Source organism: Varanus komodoensis, unplaced genomic scaffold, assembly GCF_004798865.1.
Source record: "Varanus komodoensis strain SLA01 unplaced genomic scaffold, ASM479886v1 scaffold201, whole genome shotgun sequence".
Lineage (NCBI taxonomy): Eukaryota > Metazoa > Chordata > Lepidosauria > Squamata > Varanidae > Varanus > Varanus komodoensis.
Window position 1 is genome coordinate 3,510 of NW_025335571.1, and position 15,014 is coordinate 18,523.

At 62.4% G+C, this 15,014-nt stretch overlaps 3 protein-coding genes across 3 annotated transcripts in view; 1 reads left to right on the top strand and 2 right to left on the bottom strand.

The window, feature by feature from the left end:
• Positions 1-1,167: 1,167 nt before the first annotated feature.
• On the top strand, positions 1,168-4,435 carry YIF1B (Yip1 interacting factor homolog B, membrane trafficking protein). The gene is made up of 8 exons (XM_044429745.1): positions 1,168-1,228; positions 1,338-1,525; positions 1,668-1,772; positions 2,127-2,205; positions 2,686-2,743; positions 3,045-3,200; positions 3,371-3,464; positions 3,764-4,435. Exons 1-8 carry the CDS (start codon positions 1,183-1,185, stop codon positions 3,917-3,919), a joined length of 882 nt encoding a protein of 293 aa, XP_044285680.1. The 5' UTR covers positions 1,168-1,182; the 3' UTR covers positions 3,920-4,435.
• Positions 4,436-4,893: 458 nt separating this feature from the next.
• Positions 4,894-6,494, bottom strand: LOC123023257 (ADP-ribosylation factor-like protein 6-interacting protein 4). Its single transcript, XM_044429734.1, has 4 exons — positions 6,416-6,494; positions 6,107-6,225; positions 5,840-5,947; positions 4,894-5,135 (listed from the first exon to the last, which is right to left on the bottom strand). Exons 1-4 carry the CDS (start codon positions 6,435-6,437, stop codon positions 5,061-5,063), a joined length of 324 nt encoding a protein of 107 aa, XP_044285669.1. The 5' UTR covers positions 6,438-6,494; the 3' UTR covers positions 4,894-5,060.
• A 1,138-nt stretch (positions 6,495-7,632) lies between these two features.
• SPINT2 (serine peptidase inhibitor, Kunitz type 2) overlaps positions 7,633-15,014 on the bottom strand; it is an 8,112-nt gene continuing 730 nt past the window's right edge. Inside the window, exons 2-6 of the mRNA XM_044429738.1 lie at positions 11,698-11,862; positions 10,499-10,669; positions 10,149-10,223; positions 9,421-9,632; positions 7,633-7,905 (exon numbers count right to left, since the gene is read on the bottom strand). Coding sequence (XP_044285673.1) covers positions 9,469-9,632; positions 10,149-10,223; positions 10,499-10,669; positions 11,698-11,862 — 575 coding nt within the window. The 3' untranslated portion in view covers positions 7,633-7,905; positions 9,421-9,468. The remainder of the gene's footprint in view (positions 7,906-9,420; positions 9,633-10,148; positions 10,224-10,498; positions 10,670-11,697; positions 11,863-15,014) is intronic.

Sequence of the window (15,014 nt, forward strand, 5' to 3'; positions counted from 1 at the left end):
TGTGGTCCTAGTCATGTTCATGCATTCACTGGCCCTGCTTTTGGTCACCAGCCACCCCAGTGGAGGCAAGCAAAAGTCCTCTGAGCTCTGAAGCAGCAGTTCCCAGACTGTTCTGCAAAAGCCTCATAGGGGTTCCGTGAAAAAGCTCAAAATTTAAAATGGATTTTAAAATGCAACAAGAGGACTATTCAATTGTCGGTTGGCAACCAAGCAGCAAACAAGGAAATGCACATCATCTTGTTCCTAGGCGTAGTTTTGGGAATAATACAAAGAATTCATTGGGGATATTACCATCTAATCACTTCATTCCTTCATTATGTTTAAAACGTTTTCTCTGTATTTCCAAACCTACTACGATATGCAAAGCACTCAGGCAATAGGAGCAGATGAAGTTGTGGGTTCACATGCTTAGTAAAAGTCAGGGATCGAGTTCGAGTTCCACGGGGGAAAGTCTTCCGGCGGCTTCAGTGGCTGAACAGGTTCGGGAACGCTGCTCTGGAGCATTGGAAGGTGGGGAGGCAGCCCGTGCGTCCCTCTCCGCTTTCCTTATTTATTTATCTAGTTCGTTACTATCCTGCCTTTTTCCTACGAAGAACGCAAAGCGGCCCTCAGGCACGTCCGCGCAACGGCCCTGCGAGGTGGGGGGCTCCGGGAGCCCGAGGCTGCCCCGGCGCTCTGGCGGGCGTGCCCGAGGGGCCTCCGGCGGGCGAGGCGGTCCGGCGGGGCCCTCGGCTTCCAGGCTGGGAGGCCGCCCCGCCGGCAGGGAGGGAGGGCCGCTGGCGCCTCGCGAGCGGGGAAGCGGCGCCCGCCGGGGACGCGCCCCGCCGGCTTTACGGCCCCGCTCGCCGATCCGGCCAGGCCGCCTCGGTCCGCCTCGGCTGCGGCCGAAGGGCTCCGCGGCGCCGCTTCCGCGCAGGCGCGCAGGGAGGCCGCGGCGCCGCCCGCTGCGCACGCGCCCCGCCGCGGCCGGAACTCGGCTCGGGTCACGTGGGCAGGGCGGCCGTTCGCCGCCGAGACCCGCCGTCGCCCGAGCGACCTGCCGGGCCTTCCGGGTGGCTCGGCGGCTGGCGCCATGGCGGCGCGCACGTGACCGCACGGACGGACGCCCCGCTCGGGCCCAGGCGCCGCCGCTCGCCTCCGGCAGGCCGTCCTCGTCCCGGCCCCGCTCTTGCCGCCGCCGCAATGAACGTGGACGGCGCCGGCGCCGCGGGAGGAGCGGCGCGCATGCGTGAGTACCGCGGGAGGGGGTGCTGGGCCGGGGCCCTGGGCGGCGGCGGCGGCGGGCGAGCCCCGTCGCCCTTCCTCGCCCACCCGCCGTCCCTGCCTCCCTTCCGCAGCCGCCAAGCGCCGCCTGCCCGCCGCCGACCCGCACAGGCTCTTCGAGGACACGAGCGCCGCCGCCGCCCCGCCGCCCGCCGCCGCCTACGCCCCCCAGGCGGCCTTCCTGCCGGACCCCGTCTCCAGCTTCGCCGCCGCCTACGGGAGCAGCCTGGCCACGCAGGGAAAGGAGCTCGTGGACCGCAACGTGAGTTGGCGCGCCGTCGTCTGGCCCTGCTCGCTCGGCCCTCCGGAGAAGGCGCCGTAGAGCACGTGCAAAGTGCACCACGGCCCAAGCTGCTGCTGGGCACACTTGTGCTGATCCCCGGGTCTCTGCTCCCGCCCCACAGATCGACCGCTTCATTCCTGTGACCAAGCTGAAGTACTACTTTGCCGTTGACACTGTCTATGTCAGCCGAAAACTGGGGCTGCTACTCTTCCCCTTCCTGCACCAGGTGAGCCGTGCCTGAGGAGCGCAGACCCAGCGCAGGTTGGGGGGCCACCGCCTGTTGCTGCAGGATTACTTTCGCTGAGGTTGCTTTGGGTTTTGTGGCTCTGAGCCACCTTAGGTGTGGTGCTGGCTGTGTGGGAGTCTATTAGATAAAAAAATGCTGGTATGGCGCATCAGCAGCATCCCCTGCTCCCCTTTCCTGACACCTGGCCACTGGTGGCCCCTCTCACCGAGCCTGACACCCCCAGCCCTCCTGACCAGGCAGGTGACTGTAGCTCGCCAAGGCTTGTGGGTTTCGGGCTGTGGGCTCCCCTGTGCCCATTGGCGTTCCATCCTGCCAGCATCTCTGTCTCCGCAGGACTGGCAGGTGCAGTACCAGCAGGACACCCCTGTGGCGCCACGCTTTGATGTCAACGCCCCTGACCTCTACATTCCAGGTATGGCACTTCCCCCGGGACCCTCTGGCAGAGGCCTTGAAGCCAGAGCTGCCGATCATCAGCCCACTCAAACAGGAGTAAAATGCTTTGCATAATATTAGAATTGTTTGGCCATTCAGTTCGGTGTTTAGGGTACTCCAGGCTGCCTTTAAGAGTAAAGGCCCTGCAAAGCAGCTTACACAATAAAATTCTGCAACGGCAGCAGAATAGCCCCCATTTACCAAAAACAGCAACTGTGGCTGGTGAAACTCCGGCTGCAATGAGAGGGGAGCGCAAAACTCTTCAGGGCTGTCCTGAACTTTGCACTGGCGAGACCTGATGGAATCCCAATGGCCACCCTTTCTGGAGGTGTGGGGCTCCTGTGGGGAAGGCCCCCTCTCCTGTTCTTGTGTTGATTGAGGGAAGTGGCTGAGTTTTTGCAGGATTGTCTTTGGTCTTTGCTAGTGCTTGATGTGGCTAATGCACCTGGTTTTTCCACAGTCATGGCATTTATCACCTACATTCTGGTGGCAGGGCTGGCGCTAGGAACACAGAATAGGTGAGAACATGCAGACGAGGCATGTTTGGCCTTGTACTGGCGTTCCTTGCTGCAGGGTGCGGAGGCACAAGAATTCCCGGGGTGGGGAAGCAGCTTGGTCCCCAAAGAGCATGTCTTGCAAATTCGGAATTGGATCTGTGTCCCGTCCTCCGTTCCTTGTGTGGCGCGAGGCATGGCAGGGCTCAGGCTGTGACTCAGCGAGCAGCCCGTGTGCGTGTGCTCGTGCACAGAGGGGCCGGCAGTGTGGCCTGCTGGAGAGCCCACCCTGAGCGCGCCCCTTTGCCACCACCACACCTTCCAGGTTCTCCCCAGACCTGCTGGGCTTGCAGGCGAGTTCGGCCCTGGCTTGGCTGATCGTGGAGGTGTTGGCCATCCTCCTCAGTCTCTACCTCGTGACCGTCAACACGGACTTGTCCACCATTGACTTGGTCGCCTTCTCGGGGTACAAATACGTTGGGTGAGTAGCCTGGAGGCTGGGCAGGCGTGTTCAGGCCCTGCGTCCTCGGCCAGGACGGGTGGCAACTGTCTGGGACCCCGCAGGGGGACAAGCGGCTGCGGGTGGGCGAGTGAGGGGGCCTGCGGCCTGTGCACGCAGCCCCTGCCTGACCCCATTTCCTTCCGCGCCAGGATGATCGTCGGCCTCTTGGCTGGGCTGCTGTTTGGGAAGATGGGCTACTACCTGCTGCTGAGCTGGTGCTGCGTCACAATCTTTGTCTTTACGGTAAGGGCGGAGGCCGAGCTGGGGGTTCGGGTTGCAGGGCTTCTGCCGGCCGCTGGTGGGGCTCCGGCCACTGGCACACCAGTGGCTGCCGTGGTGTTAGGCTGGGGGGCAGCACCTGCAGCTCTCGGCAGCCTGGGCTGCCTCACTGAGGAAGGCACCGTCCAGCCACTGCCCCCCCCCCCGTTGACTGATACGCTTATGGGAAAGCTCTTAAGCGCCATTGCCGCAAGAGCTGTTGCACGCTGCCTTCCTTGGGCGTTCTAATGCCATTGCGTCCTCGGTGCTTCCCTGCCCTGCAGATCCGAACCCTGCGCCTGAAGATCCTCTCCGAGGCGGCAGCGGAAGGGGTGCTGGTGCAGAGTGCCAAAAATCAGCTGCGCATGTACCTGACCATGGCCGTGGCCGGCCTGCAGCCCCTCATCATGTACTGGCTCACCTTCCACCTTGTCCACTGACGGCTTGTGGAAAGTCTGGCCGTCCCCCAGGGAGGCGGCCTGGAGGCAGCACAACTGGACCTACCGTCCCTGCAGCGGTGCCTCTCTGTGTGTGTTGTGGGAGTGCCGGCGGGGGGGGGAGGTGGAGTGTGTGCATGAGCTCGTGAGGGTGAAGGGCAGAGGAGGCAGCCGCTTCTGGGCCATGGCTTGGTGGGGGAGAAGGGAGGCAGCAGGACAGCGTCCCCTGCCTGACCTGCCGCAGCCCCTTCCTCTGCCGGCCTCACAGCTGCTGTGCTCATGGGGCGAGTAGTGCCTGGAGTGCCCATGCTAGGCCTTGCTCTGGACATCGGGGCAGCAGAAGCTGCTGAAGCGGCAGCTGGTGAGTGACTCAGTGTTACGACGGCGGGAGAGCAGCCAGCACTGGGCCTGGGGGAGCCCGTTGAACCTCCCACGGCCCCAAAAGGTTCTTGCTTGCCTGTCCCATATTGTGGCTCACCACACCGTGTGCACAACAAGCAAAATAAAAAGTGAAAACTACACTGTGGATTGCTCTGTGCCGGGTAGAAATGCAGTGGGACAGAAAGTAGCCCCGTAGAGCCCGTGAGGCTCTACCCCAAATGCGCGCACCATCAGCAGCCCTCCTTTCTGGAGGCCGGTGGCGCCTCCTGACTGTTCCACGGTTGGCCCCCCTCCGCAGCTGCACTGGCCTGTCGCTGCCACCGGAAGGCAACGCTGCGTCCAGTGGAGGTCCCCGCTCAAACAGCCCCACGCGGAGGAGAAGCCACCGGGTGCTTTGGGGTTTGCCAAGCACAGTTCCTGTGGGGGGGGGGGCTGCTTTGGGGAGAGGAAATACAGGCAGTGTGTGGGTGCCCTTGACACGAATGGGACTGTTTTCCTCTTGGCATCGGGTGGCGTCCTTCCACATCCACCCCTTTCCAGAGCCCAGTGGCAATGCCCCGGCGCGGCGCGGCAGCTTGCAGACATCTCGCCGAGGCTGTCAGTCTGGACCTTTATTGTCCATAGTGTGGCAAAGGACGGCAAGGGTGGGGAGAGGCAGCCAGTGCTCAGGGGTCAGCCCCTTGGCCGCAGCACGCGACGCTTGAGCAGCGCTCGCCCCTTCGTGCCGCCGACGAAGCAGGCACGCTCTCGCAGCAGGCGGCGGTCAGTGGCGCTTCGCCTTCTTCTGCTTCCTTTCTCTGGGCTGCTGCTGGTCTTTCTTCTGGCCAGCGCCGGAGCTCTGTGGGAAACGGGGAAGTTCTGCTGCAGGAAGAGGCCTTGGCATGCAAGGAAGTGGGGCGGGAGCACTCTTTCCCTGCCCCGGAAGGCTTCCATGTGGCTGCGAATGCCTAGTGAAGCCTCCTTCCCACTTCTGCTGCCCTCCCTCTTCTGCCCAAGAAGCCACCGGAAAGACGGCTGGACTGTCTGGCGGTCAAAGTGCAGAATCTTCAGGATTCGGCCTGATGGGATGCACTTGGCCTTCACTGGGAGGTTGCCATCCACCAGCCATAGCCTCTGAGTGCCCTGCCAGGAGTGGCTCCCAGTGCCGGACTGCAGGCACCCGGCCTCTCGTCTGCTTCTGTTCTCCCTCCTCCCTGAGGGTGTCTGTGGTCCCAGCAGCCCAATTTTGGAGGAGGGAAAATGGTGCAACACTCTGGCAACTGCCGGAGACTAGCCAGGCGCTGGCACCACTCCAGAGGACATGGGACCTGTTGGGGCACCTGGCGGCCTAGCACTTCCTCTGGGGAGTCGGTCCTTGCGACACAGTGCAAGCAGGGGCCTCGGGCCACCCATGGGGAGAAGCGGAGCCCCGGGAGGAGGGCCGTCGCTTGTGCCAGGCCGCTCAGCCAGGAGTGGAGCCCTGGCAAACGGTTGCGATGAGGGAGGGCCCACTCCTGTGGGCGGAGGGCTGCAAGCTGAGCGGGGAAGCCACCGGCTGCTAACCTTGCGCTCATCTTCACTGTCACTGGAGGAGGAGGAGGAGGAGCTGCTGCTGCTGCTGCTGCTGCTGCTGCTGCTGCTGTTGCTGGTCTTGCGGGGACGGCCGCCTTCCTGCGAGCGGAAGGACGGGGGAGCGTGGGCAGAGCGGCCTCCAGCTGAGGCGCGGCCGGAATGTGCGCTGCCCTCCCGCCTGCCCGGCCCTTTGCGCCACAGCGCCGGGTGGGCAGCGACGGCCGAGGCGCGAAGCGAGGCTCCTCCGCTCGGACTCACCTGCCTGCTCCTGGCACTCGCTCCGGGCGGGGGAGGTTTGGGGGCGCTGCTCTCCCGCTCCCCGCTTTTCGCCTCCTGGGCGGTCCTGGGCTCCGGCGTCCCGGCGTCCGATTCCAGTGCTGCAGGCGGAGGATGGTGCAGAGAAGGAAGATCGCACCGTGCGGGGAGAAGAGCTGGGCCGGGAGCCCGGGGCGCCCCCCCCATGTTTCTCTGCGAGAATTGGCGCCCGCCGATCCCCCAAAAGGCGGGGCGAGCGAGGAAAGGGGCGCTGCAGGCGGGGTCCGCGCTCGCTCCCTCTGCCGGGCTCACCTGCGGCCAAGTCGAGGTCCATCCTTCGGGGGCTTTGCGGGCTTCTGCCCGGGCGCGGCGGGGCGCGGCGCGGCAGAGAGGAAGCTCCGCGGCTTGCTGGGGGCGCGCTCCCGCCGCTGAGGACCGGCCGCGCCCTTGCGCCGCCCCGCGCGCGCCTGGGCCGCTGAGCGAGCGGCGCCCCGGCGAGGGCTGGGCCTCCCGGGCCTCTTCGCCGGCCCCCGGCCTCCCGGCGCGGAGGCGAGGCCGCCTGCTGGGCCCCGGGCCGCGTGGCCTGCCGAGCCATCAGCGCCGCTCCGCAGCCTCCCGGCGCAGCGCGACGGCGTCGCACGGGGCTGCCCGCATCGGCCTGCCGCGGAGCCGGGCCGCCCTCGTGCCTGAGCGCGCCTGGGGGCAGCCGGGCCTCGGCCCGGGCCAGCGGGGCTCCTCATGCGCGCCCCCCAGGCTCTTCCTGCGGCCTTGGGCTAAAGGGGGCCAGGGATGCTCCCCCGTCTCGAGGCGGGCATCCGGCCGAGGCCGGACTCCGCAGCCGCTGGCTGGTCGCGCTGGATTCCTTGCAGCCTCCGGCATCCTTTCGGGGGGCTCCCCCACCCCCAGAAAAGTGCCGTTCTAGCCCAGCCGCTCCCAGTAAGGCCGTCTTGTCAGCAGGCGCCTCTCCACCCACAGGAACGTCCCGTGCGGCAATCAAGCGCCAGTGAAGTGCCGATGTTCAACCCGCCCGGCTTCATTCTCTGATTGTGGGCGGGGATCGCCCAGGAGAGCTCCGAGACTTTGCTTCCTCCTCTCTCTCTCTCAAACCGCGGGTGCAAAGGTGGAATGCCACGGAGGGAGGTGGCTTCTGATGGTTACTGAAGGAAAACAAATAGGTGCGGGAGCCCCTCCCTTAAGAGCTGGGGACTGCTGTTTCCACAGGTCATCCAGAAATGGGCTCCCAGCACCTCAGCAGCTCTGTCCCCAGCACATCTGCAAAAGCAGTCCATGGTCAGAGGCTGGGCTTCGTGGCCAGGCCTTTGCTGCTGGGGGGCGGCAGGGAGGCAGCCTGCTGCAGGTCACTCTTGGACAAGCGAGCATGACAGAGGAGGGCACCACCACTCACCCCCCCCCATTGCCTTTTCTGTACAATCTTGGAGCTGCTCCAGGCTCACTTGCCCACCTTGACTTCTCGGTAGCAAATGGTATTTGAATTGTTTAGAAAAAACACTGAATTTGTATCCATTTGAAACAATGTGATTCATACCACAATACAATTTAGATTTATTGTTTTATTCAAAGTTCTCCCAGTATTAAAGATAATTAAAAAGAACAGTTGCAAAAGATTTCAAACAATCAAATTTCCTTAAGTATAAAAAAATCACTCAATGCTATACAAGGGTTCTCTTGCTTGAAGGCCCACTGCTGCTCCAGAGAAAGGACTGCAGGCACCCATGCGGAAATGAAGGATCCTGGAGGGCAGGAAGACTGGGGCGGAGACACAGCCAAGCAGCACAAAACGCCTGCAGATGCGACAAAGGCGGGCTGGGGACTTTCTCCAAGGCGTCTGGAGGAGCCTGCCCCATCCCAACTCATGTGGCTGCTGCCACGGAAAAGCCACGGGGCCGAAGCACCAAGGCCGGAGAGCTCGCGACCTGAATCCATCTCCGCACAAGAAATGCAGTCCCAAGAGGACAGCTTCCGTCTCTGGGATCATGGCCTGGCAGATGAGGGCTGGGAGGAGGGTCTGCAGGAGCAGATGGTACCTTTTGCAAAGGAAAGGGGGTGGAATGGGGACCCCGGAGGCCCTCTCTGGGCCATCGGCACTGCGGGGTCTGAGCACTGGCCCCACGGACCGGAGCATGAGAATGCCGTACGCAGGCTTTGTCCAGGCCACAAGCGCCTCCCGAGCCAATGGGCAACGACAGCCACACCACGGCCCCACTGGCGGGTTGGCTGCGGGAGTGAGCCGAGCCACTGGAAGCCGTCGCATGCATTCCGCACGAGAGGGCTGTGTGGCAGTGGGAGGCAGAGGCCAGCTGGGAGGCAGCATCTTCCCCCAGTAAAGGCTTCGGCCTCCCCTGGGGAAAGGTGGCTACAGATGGGAGGGAGGAGCTCCTGAGGGCAGCAGCCCAGATGGAGAAGGGGGCAGATGGAGAGGGCTCCTGGGGAGGCACTTGGCAACGGGAACGGCCAGTGGCGAGTGCTGAGAGGCAGCCAGTCGCCTCTGGCTAAAAGCCCACTTGGGGTGAGAGCAGCCAACCTGGCGGGAGAGCCATGGGGGCATCAAGGAAGCATGCATGCATTCCATACATTCTGGGACGGGGAAATCTGAAGAACCATCTCTGGAGTAAAGATTTGAACAGCTGAAAACATTGCATTCACAAAATGTGTCCCCCTCCATTCCTGCAATCCCCTCACTCGCAAAGCACACCTCTCTCCTTGGAGCCCGGGCTCACAGCCCAACCAGGTCAGCCGCTGCTGCTCTGCACCTGGCCCTGAACCACAGCAGTCCCTTTGCAGAGCCTCTCGGGTATGCAGGCAGGAAGGCAGGCTGGGGCAGCTGGGAGGTGGGGAGTGCCACTCACACCTGCTTTGTGGGGGGCATGCACAGCGTGTGCGTCTCGCAGGCTGTGCCAAGGAGGCTGCGGAGGCACTGCCTGCGGCTCTGAGGTGGGGAGCAGCCCTGCAGCAAAGCTCGGCACAGCTCCTCTTGGCACCTGCCAAGAGCTCCGCACTCGGCCTCTGCCAGAGGCGCCACCTACCCCTTCCCTCCGAAGGACACACGCTCCACCCTGGGCCGGGGCCAAAGTACTGGGCGGGCAGCGGAGGCTGCTGTGCTGTGCCAGGTGGCCTTTGGCAGGGGCGTAGGGAGCACAGCCGTGCTCAGAGCAGGAGGAAGAGCAAGTGCGGACAGACAGCAGCAAGAGGCGGAAGGAGGCCCTCTCGGGGAAGGTTTATGATCCACGAGTGTCCTTCTAAGCCATCCTATGGAGGGGGATCGAGGCCGGCTTGGCCCCTCGGCCCGCGCTATTTACATGTGGCTGGGCCTCCAGCGGCACAGGAAGATCACCTCCGCCATGCCCTCAAAGCGTGTAGGCGTTGCTCATCAGGCGCTCCTTGTCGTCCAGCGTGCTCCACACCGGGCCCAGAGAGAGCTGCCGGCTCTTCCAGATCTTGGCGACAAAGAGCACCACGGTCCCCAGCAGCACGGTCACCATGACGGCCAGGAGCACGGCGACCACGGCCACTGCGGAGGGGAAGGGGCAGAGCGTCAGCGGCGGGAGCAGGGGGCTCCAGGCCACAGAGAAGGGGCAGCCCCTCCCTCTTTCCCATGGGAAAGGCAGGGAAGGTCACGCTTCATGCTTTCTCAAGTTCACGTGAATTCACCAGCAGAGGTTCTGCCACTTCCTCACAAGTGAAAACTTGAGAACACATCCGAGGAAGGTGGCCTGGAGAGCCGACGGGCAGCCCCAGGTCCTGCAGGAAGGGGCTCCCTCCCACAGCAAGTGTGGCACAGTGCAATGAGCCAGGCCCATGGTGCCCGTCCCCGGCCATCAAATGGAGCTTCCTGCGGCATCACGAAGGCTCAGCCTCGGAGAGGCCCCCCGGTGTCAGTGGCAGTGCTGGCAGCCCCCTCCTGCTTGGAGTGAGAGCGGCAAGCACTCGGAGCCCCCACTCCTGACCCAGCCCCGTACCAGAAGCGCAGTGTTAGGGTGCCCCTCCCCTGCCAGACCTCCCAGCCCACGCCAGAATGGCCGCCTACCTCTGACTGGGTGGACCAGGGGGCCAGCGAAGGAGTGCGGGTGGGTGTGAGGCTCCTCCTGCCCGTGGCTTGTCTCTAAAAGCAGAAGGTGAAGCAGAGAAGAGAGCGGGTGAGAGCCGGAGGTGGCCGTGGCAGCCAAGCCAGGTCAGCCGCCCACTGGACTGGGGGAGGGGGCCAGCCCACCTATAGCCAGGGGCCAACAGACAAGAGGGCTCGGGGGAGAAGCCCGGCCAGGCTGGCCTTTGCAGCACGGCTCTGCGGAGAGGGAAGGCCTGCCGCTTTCCAAGTGGCCTGGGGCTTGGGGCAAGCTGGGGCAGCCGGGCCGCTTTCCCCGGGGCCCCTCCGCTTACCTCCGGCCCCAGAGCACTGCCTCAGGCACTGCTCCTGGAAGAGATAGTTGTTCTTGTTTCCCCCACAGCCTCCGTAGATGAACTTCCTGCATGTCTGGGTCTCTGTGTCGAAGTACCAGCGTGGGAAGGAGGCGCGGCAGGAGCCGACAGCTGGGGGTGCGGCACAGGACTCTGCAGGAGGGCAGAAAGTGGCTGGGTGCTGCGGGCAGAACCTGCAGGGCACGGAGCATGGCAGGACCCGCCCCCACTGGGGCCTGCCATCGGCCCGTTCGGCCATGAGGTGGGACTGGGAGCCACCCGGAGGCTGGCCGTCTTCTCCTGGCAGGGCCTAGGCTGCTGAGGGCGTGTTAGGCAGGGCAACCGGCCGGGGGTGCGGGCCGAGGGTCGGCCACTCACCAGCCCGCTGCCCTGGCCTCCCGCAAGGGCACACGCCAGGCTCTGGGCCATCCTGGCGTGCAGCACGGGAGGAGCGGGTGGCCTTCCGTACTGCGCGGCACAAGCCTCGCCAGTCTGCTCCCATCAGAAGGTGGCTTGGTGTGGGTTGTTTCAATTAGTTGCGCCTGCGGCCTGCACGCTGCCCGGAGGGCTGGCTTGACCGGCACACAAGCATCTGAGTCGCCAGGCTTCTATTCTGGGTGGGTCGTCTCCACACAGGGATCAGGTTCCACTTCTGGAAATGTAAGATCCCTGCTTGTTTATGTTCAGGTAGAGAAGCACAGAAGGCAGGGAGGAGAGGCGCTTTCAACAGGCAGCTGCTGCCTGTTTGCCCAGGAGGCTCTGGCCAGCCACAGAGAGTGGGGCCGGGGGCAGGTGAGGAGGGACCACTGCACCCCAGAGGGCCACAGGCTGCAGAACAGGCTGGGCCTGGGCTCAAAGCGGCTGGACGGGGGCCACCTGGATGGCCCACCTCACTCCGCAATGGCACGAGGGGCAGCACAAAAGCACGTGGATTCCACGTGGTGCATGGGATGGGGGCATATACATTCTATTTAAAGATTTAAAATATTTATATGCCGCCTATTCCACTGACAGCATCACAAGGCGGCTCACACTACTAAAAGAATCACATCCTAAAATATAGAGGACTCAAGAACAGCAACTACAAGGAAAACGTTCTCGAAGGAATGCATGACTTCACACCTGCCAGGCACCCCCCCCCATGCTGGGCACCCCCGGGGGGATCCAGGCAGGCAGCTCACCTGAGCTGCACTTCTGGCGGCAGTCCTCCGGCGTGAGGAAGTTATTGGCGTTGCCCTTGCAGCCGCCGAAGATGAACTGCTGGCACTCCTGGCTGCTGGCATTGAACCACCACCGGGGGAAGGAGGCCCGGCACCGGCCCACAGCCTTGGGCAGGAGGCAAGTGTCTGCAAGGAAACAGAGCCATTCGCAGGCGTGTGCACGGCCACACGGCAAGGAGGCACAGGACTCGTTTCAGGGATCAAATTACCTTGCTCCTCTATTGCTCCGGCATCCAGTTTATTTCTGGGAACAATCTGAGACGCTGGTTCTTACCGATACGGCCCTATGTTAAGGCAGAGGCATCTGTGCCCCCCCTCCCCAATGAACCTGCCCCGAGTGTGGCTTTGGCCTGCTTTGGACACCCTGCTGTCTCCCCAGCCAGAGGCAAGGTGGGCAGGGACCCACCTTCCAGGGTCTTTCCCATGTCAGGACCCCAGCTGTGGAATCCCCACTCCCCAGCAATGGGGACGCCCCCCCTTTGCTCCTTTTGGGGCAGTGAAGCAGTTTCTTCTCATTCGGCCTCCAGGAATGAGTATCATAGCCCTCCTCACTCTCTCTCACAAGGAACTCCAGGCTGCTTCAAGGTTCCCCGCTCTCTCTTTCACCCTCAGAACAACCCTGCGAGGTAGGCTGGGCTCTGTGTGTGTGCGCGCACGCGCATGCGCTTGGCCCAGTCACCCAGTGAGCAGGCCTCAGATTTCGAGTCCCAGTCCAAGGCAGGAGCCGCTGTGCCACCTGGAGATCCGCATGAGCACAGGGCTGGCGCTGAACCTCGAGGCCTTCAGGCAGCAATGCGGTCCGTCTGGTTTGTTGCCCTCCGTGTTTTGCAGCTTGCTCCTCTTGAGTAATAAAACATGGCAGCGAGGCAGCGGCCAGCTGGCCCGCCTGCGTTGGTGCCTGCACACTCCTGAGCACAATTCAGGATGCTGGTTCGAGCCTACGAAGCCCTACCCAGCTTGGACCAACCCCTGACAGATGACCTCTCCTGACCTCCGTCTGCCTGAACCCTCCAGCCGTGGGAAGGGACAGCCTTCTCCGGCAAAGCGACTTGGTGCCAACATTGTCATCTTTTTGGTGTGGGGTTAAAACTGCCCTCTGTTTCAAGCCATTCAATGGCACATGATGGGTTATGCTAGCTTTTTTAATTAGGTCTTATTTCACTGAAACTTTTTTGAATATTGGAATTTTATACTGTGTTTTATTGTATCCATATGTTTATCATATCGCTTATTTATTATGTAACATTGTTGTGACCCACCAAGGGAGCTTTGGCCACTGGGCAGTGAAGAAATCAAATAAGCATGCTTTCTTTTGTACGTCGCCTTATTGGCTCTGCCGGGGCCAAAGGATGGGGTTTGCCTGTTAAGAGGTGCATAGATGCCCCTAGGATCACATAGACGCGAGCCCAAACTAGCATCCTGCACACATTGAGGCCCAGTCAGATCACTTTCGCTTGCACATGATATTTGGGGCCCAAAGCATCTCCAGCTTCCAGTTTACCAACCATCACTAAGGCACCTTGCGCAAAAGCCCATCGGAAGCTCTTTTTGGGCACTGAAACCAAAAGTGTCCCAGCGTTCCAAAGACGAGCAGACGGGCTGGGGCTGAAGGCTCCCTCGGCCGACGGGGCCTCCAGCACAAGATGACAATAGGTTCTTTCATCCTTAAGGTGCCACAGGACTGTTGTTTTTGGAGACGGCAACTGAACACAAGGCTTCATTTCAGGGCCACAAGAATCCCTTCGTGCCCCCATTGTTCTCTCCAACTGCCAAACCCCAACTGACTCTGGCGTGTGACCAACTGCTGCTCATGAAGGGAGGCCCTAGGAAAGAGGAGGGGCAGGGCCTCCCCAGGGAAGAGGGGCCAGAGGAAAGCTGGTGGAAGGGGGCAGCCCCACACAGGGGAAAGCTGTCCCAAGAGCACGTGCTGATCACCGACGGGGCCCCGTGTTTGTTCTCAGGCAGTCTGTGTCTTACTCTGTTTCCCTCCATTTGATACATTGCTTGGCTAAATTGATGTATTCATTCCGGGGGCTACGTATTGTATTTATGAATTAATTCGTTATCTCATGCCAGTAATGCAGGTTTATAGAGTGCTCCTTGCTAACATTATAATAAAGAGAGTGCAGGGGAAACCCGTGAGCCTAGTTCCCCAAGCCTTCACTCTGGAAGGAAAAGCGCAACTGTAAACACGGGCGACGGTGCCCTCCAGCAGCACTTCCGACGAGCGCCGCTCCAGGAGGGCTGGCCAGCCCCCAGAGCTCACCCTTGCTCCGGCTCCCAGTTTCCCCCACCCTTGGAGAGCAGGGAGCACGAGCGAGCGGCAGAACTGCCCACACCCCCAAGAGCCCTGTGGCTGAGGAGTCGTCTCCGACCCGTCGCGACCCCACGGACAGCATTCCTCAGAACACCCTGCCTGGACAAAGGCACACGGATCCAAGGGGCTTCCTGAAGATTAAATGGGCCCTGGCCCCAGAGAGGGTTCCCTCCGCACCACGTTCCCCGGCGGCCAGACGCCTCCAACCATGGCCACACACAGAAGGAGGGAGAATTCTCCTCCCCACTCATCTCACGCCCAGGGCTCCCAACTGGTACCATGTGTGGCCATGTTGCCCTTCCAAAACTGGCCGTGGGCACGAGGGGGGAAACTGGTCCGGTTCTTTCTCGCTGTATGAGTCAAGGAGAAGGGGCGCAGGAGAAAAGACCCAGCGCAGGCTGCCAAACATGTGGAGGAGGAGGAGGAGGAGGAAGGGGAGTCACACACAGGAAGACGCCCCACTCCCCACAGAAGTCCAGAGTTCCCTCAGGGCAGCCAGACTGGTGAGCCAGCCAGGCCGAGCAGCTGCGCTGACATCACCACAAACAGGTCGAGCCAGTCTGGGGCAGCCTGCCCAGCCCCGCCGGACCCGGTTCGATCAGGTTTCCCTCCACATCTCACCAGTGCCTGTGCAGCAGTAGGGCAGCCCCATCACCACTCTTCCGGACCCCAAAGCATGCCCTGCAGAAGGGGCAGGCAGGAGGGCTCAGCAGGACGGAGCCGCCCCTGCCAAACCCCTGCTGCTCCCAGCCAAGGGGTCCTTCCGCCTTGGCAGCAGAACGCTCGGTCTCCCTGCAGACCAGCTGCCGAGTGGGGACGTGTCCCAGCAAGACCCCTTGTTCACAAGGGCTGGACCTCTGCCCCCCCCCGTGCCAAGCTGCCAGGGCACCTTCAGCTGGCACTGCCAGGCCACACCCTTCTCAGCGGGGTTGATGCCGTGATTCACCTCGGACCTTTGTCT

What these genes read in the sequence shown, in the direction of transcription:
- YIF1B (XM_044429745.1), top strand. Translation starts at nt 1,183, where the DNA reads ATGAACGTGGACGGCGCCGGCGCCGCGGGAGGAGCGGCGCGCATGC. An exon ending in TCGGGGTACAAATACGTTGG is followed by an intron (nt 3,201 to 3,370) that starts GTGAGTAGCCTG and finishes CTTCCGCGCCAG; the next exon opens with GATGATCGTCGGCCTCTTGG. An exon ending in TCACAATCTTTGTCTTTACG is followed by an intron (nt 3,465 to 3,763) that starts GTAAGGGCGGAG and finishes CCTGCCCTGCAG; the next exon opens with ATCCGAACCCTGCGCCTGAA.
- LOC123023257 (XM_044429734.1), bottom strand. Translation starts at nt 6,437, where the DNA reads ATGGACCTCGACTTGGCCGCAG. An exon ending in CGAGTGCCAGGAGCAGGCAG is followed by an intron (nt 5,948 to 6,106) that starts GTGAGTCCGAGC and finishes TTCCGCTCGCAG; the next exon opens with GAAGGCGGCCGTCCCCGCAA. An exon ending in ACAGTGAAGATGAGCGCAAG is followed by an intron (nt 5,136 to 5,839) that starts GTTAGCAGCCGG and finishes CGTTTCCCACAG; the next exon opens with AGCTCCGGCGCTGGCCAGAA.